Source organism: Hemibagrus wyckioides, linkage group LG03 (genome assembly GCF_019097595.1).
Source record: "Hemibagrus wyckioides isolate EC202008001 linkage group LG03, SWU_Hwy_1.0, whole genome shotgun sequence".
Lineage (NCBI taxonomy): Eukaryota > Metazoa > Chordata > Actinopteri > Siluriformes > Bagridae > Hemibagrus > Hemibagrus wyckioides.
Window position 1 is genome coordinate 1,925,364 of NC_080712.1, and position 2,282 is coordinate 1,927,645.

General features: G+C 45.7%; 1 protein-coding gene across 1 annotated transcript in view; it reads left to right on the forward strand.

The window, feature by feature from the left end:
* Positions 1-423: 423 nt before the first annotated feature.
* Positions 424-2,282, forward strand: part of foxe1 (forkhead box E1) — a 2,032-nt gene continuing 173 nt past the window's right edge. The window contains exon 1 of the mRNA XM_058379639.1: positions 424-2,282. This exon is cut by the window's right edge and continues 173 nt beyond it. Coding sequence (XP_058235622.1) covers positions 788-1,750 — 963 coding nt within the window. The 5' untranslated portion in view covers positions 424-787 and the 3' untranslated portion in view covers positions 1,751-2,282.

The window sequence follows — 2,282 nt, forward strand, 5'->3', positions numbered from 1 at the left end:
TGCTTTATACTTTAATATTAAACTCATAAAGGTTTAGTTGTAAAAGATTATTTATTGTTTGATTTTTCTCCATTTCACTACACACTGGAAATGAGACTGTTATCTATTTCAATATTACTTAGGAACACAATATGTTTTCATATTTACAGACTTTCAAAAAAAAAAAAACCTTTATCACAATTATAAAAAATAAAAAACCCTGAAGTTTCCTGTGGATTTTAAACGAGACCAGGTTTCTAATCATTTCTCTCCATTCCAGACGATAAAACACACATTTATCAGTTAAAATCTGTTTAAATCGGATAAATCTGATAAGAACGTCGTTTGTATGGAGATGTAATGGTCTGAGCCGAGCGTCACCTGACGGGCTGTACGGGGGAGGGGCGTGGCTAAACACAGCTCAGGTGTTTTAGTGTGCAGGTAAGCTCAGGTTTGTCACTCATTACAGCTCGCTCACTCAGCTCTCAAACACTAAGCCTCACAAGAATGTTGTTTACATTAGCGCTGAGCTCGGACGGATCCTGGATTTGACAGACGAAGGCGCAGATTACCGGCTATCTGTTTTTTTAGAGAAAGCAGCAGACGGGGAATTTCTCTGCAGTAAGTTTCTCAGTATGGCTGTGATTTGTTTATCGCTTAATCAATTATTCGCTGCTTGTTGATGCCACTTCTGATCTGCAAAGCAGCGAAACTGAACATTTGCCAAACAAAACTGCAACATTAGATGCCAGGAGACACGCCTTGACGTGAGTCAGAAGGCTGCAGAAACTTTCGGCACAAGAACAAGATGCCTGTGGTTAAGGCAGAGGACGAGGTTGCAGCTCAGACGGCCGTGGAGACGACGGACTCTCAGAACGCGGATCCTCCTAAAGGCCGGCGCAGGAAAAGGCCTCTGCAGCGGGGAAAACCTCCGTACAGCTACATCGCTCTCATCTCCATGGCCATCGCCAGCTCTCCTGACCGCAAGCTCACTCTCGGGGGTATCTACAAGTTCATCACCGACCGCTTCCCTTTTTATCGGGACAATTCAAAAAAATGGCAGAACTCGATCAGACACAATCTTACACTAAACGACTGCTTTGTGAAAATCCCCCGGGAACCGGGGCGACCCGGGAAGGGCAACTACTGGGCGCTGGACCCGAACGCAGAGGACATGTTCGAGAGCGGAAGCTTCCTGCGACGCCGCAAACGCTTCAAACGCTGTGATTTCACCACCTACTCTACCTCGTCCTCTTCGTACCATCACGACTCTCCCATTTTCTCCCCCGTCCAGATCGCCTCCTCCGTCTACGGCTCGGTGTACCCGGCCTACACGCCGCAGATCTCTCCCCCATACTACCCGCCGTCTAGCACCGGATTCGGGTCGAGCCAGTCTCGCGTGTTCAGCATCAACACCATAATCGGCTCCGGCGGTTTGGCGCACAGCCCCCCGGAGACACCGCCAGTGCAGCCATCCTGCCGCAACTTCAACCAAGACGCGGGAGGCTCATGTTCGCTAAACTCCAACCACATCACCTTCTCCTACCCCAATGCCGGGAACCACGGGTACGGCCAGGCCGCTCAGGGCATGTTCACACACAACGCCACGCAGAACTACATACCCTCGGGGCGACTAGGGGTCACGGGGTCATCTCCCATCACGGCGGACGTAGCTAACGATCCGTACATCCATAACAGCGGCGGAACAGGCGGGTACATGAGACCCGTGACGTACGCATCCTGCATGGACAGGTTCGTTTCTGCCATTTAAAAACTATGAAGGTGCTAAAAACACAGAGACTAATTAATTAAAAAAAAACTGCTGAATGTGATCACGTGACCAGACTGCAGACAGATCCACAAAATATTTAAAGACTGTTTTTAAAATCAACTCTAACCTGAGCTCAAGGAATTTAATTTAATTTACTGCACAGGTGGAAAAAATGGCAGGATCTCAGGTCATGATACTTTCCTCTCTCTCTCTCTCTCTCTCTCTGAAGTGGTACGACATTTTTATTAAAGACTTGATGTTTTGAACTCGGCACAATTCACCTCACTGACTCTGAAAAGATCGAACCTTTATACCGTGTTTACTGAAAATAAATTAATAAAAGCGCACGTTGATTAGATTAATTAGATATTTACTGTCTTCGCCCTTTATTATTATTATTATTATTATTATTATTATTTAGTGTGAAATGTGTTCTGGTGTGATTCTGTAAAACAAAAAATAAAAATAAAAAAGTAAAAGATTGTGTTTATTTCGGCTTCATGTTAAAGAGTTCAGTTTCACCGGTGGTGTA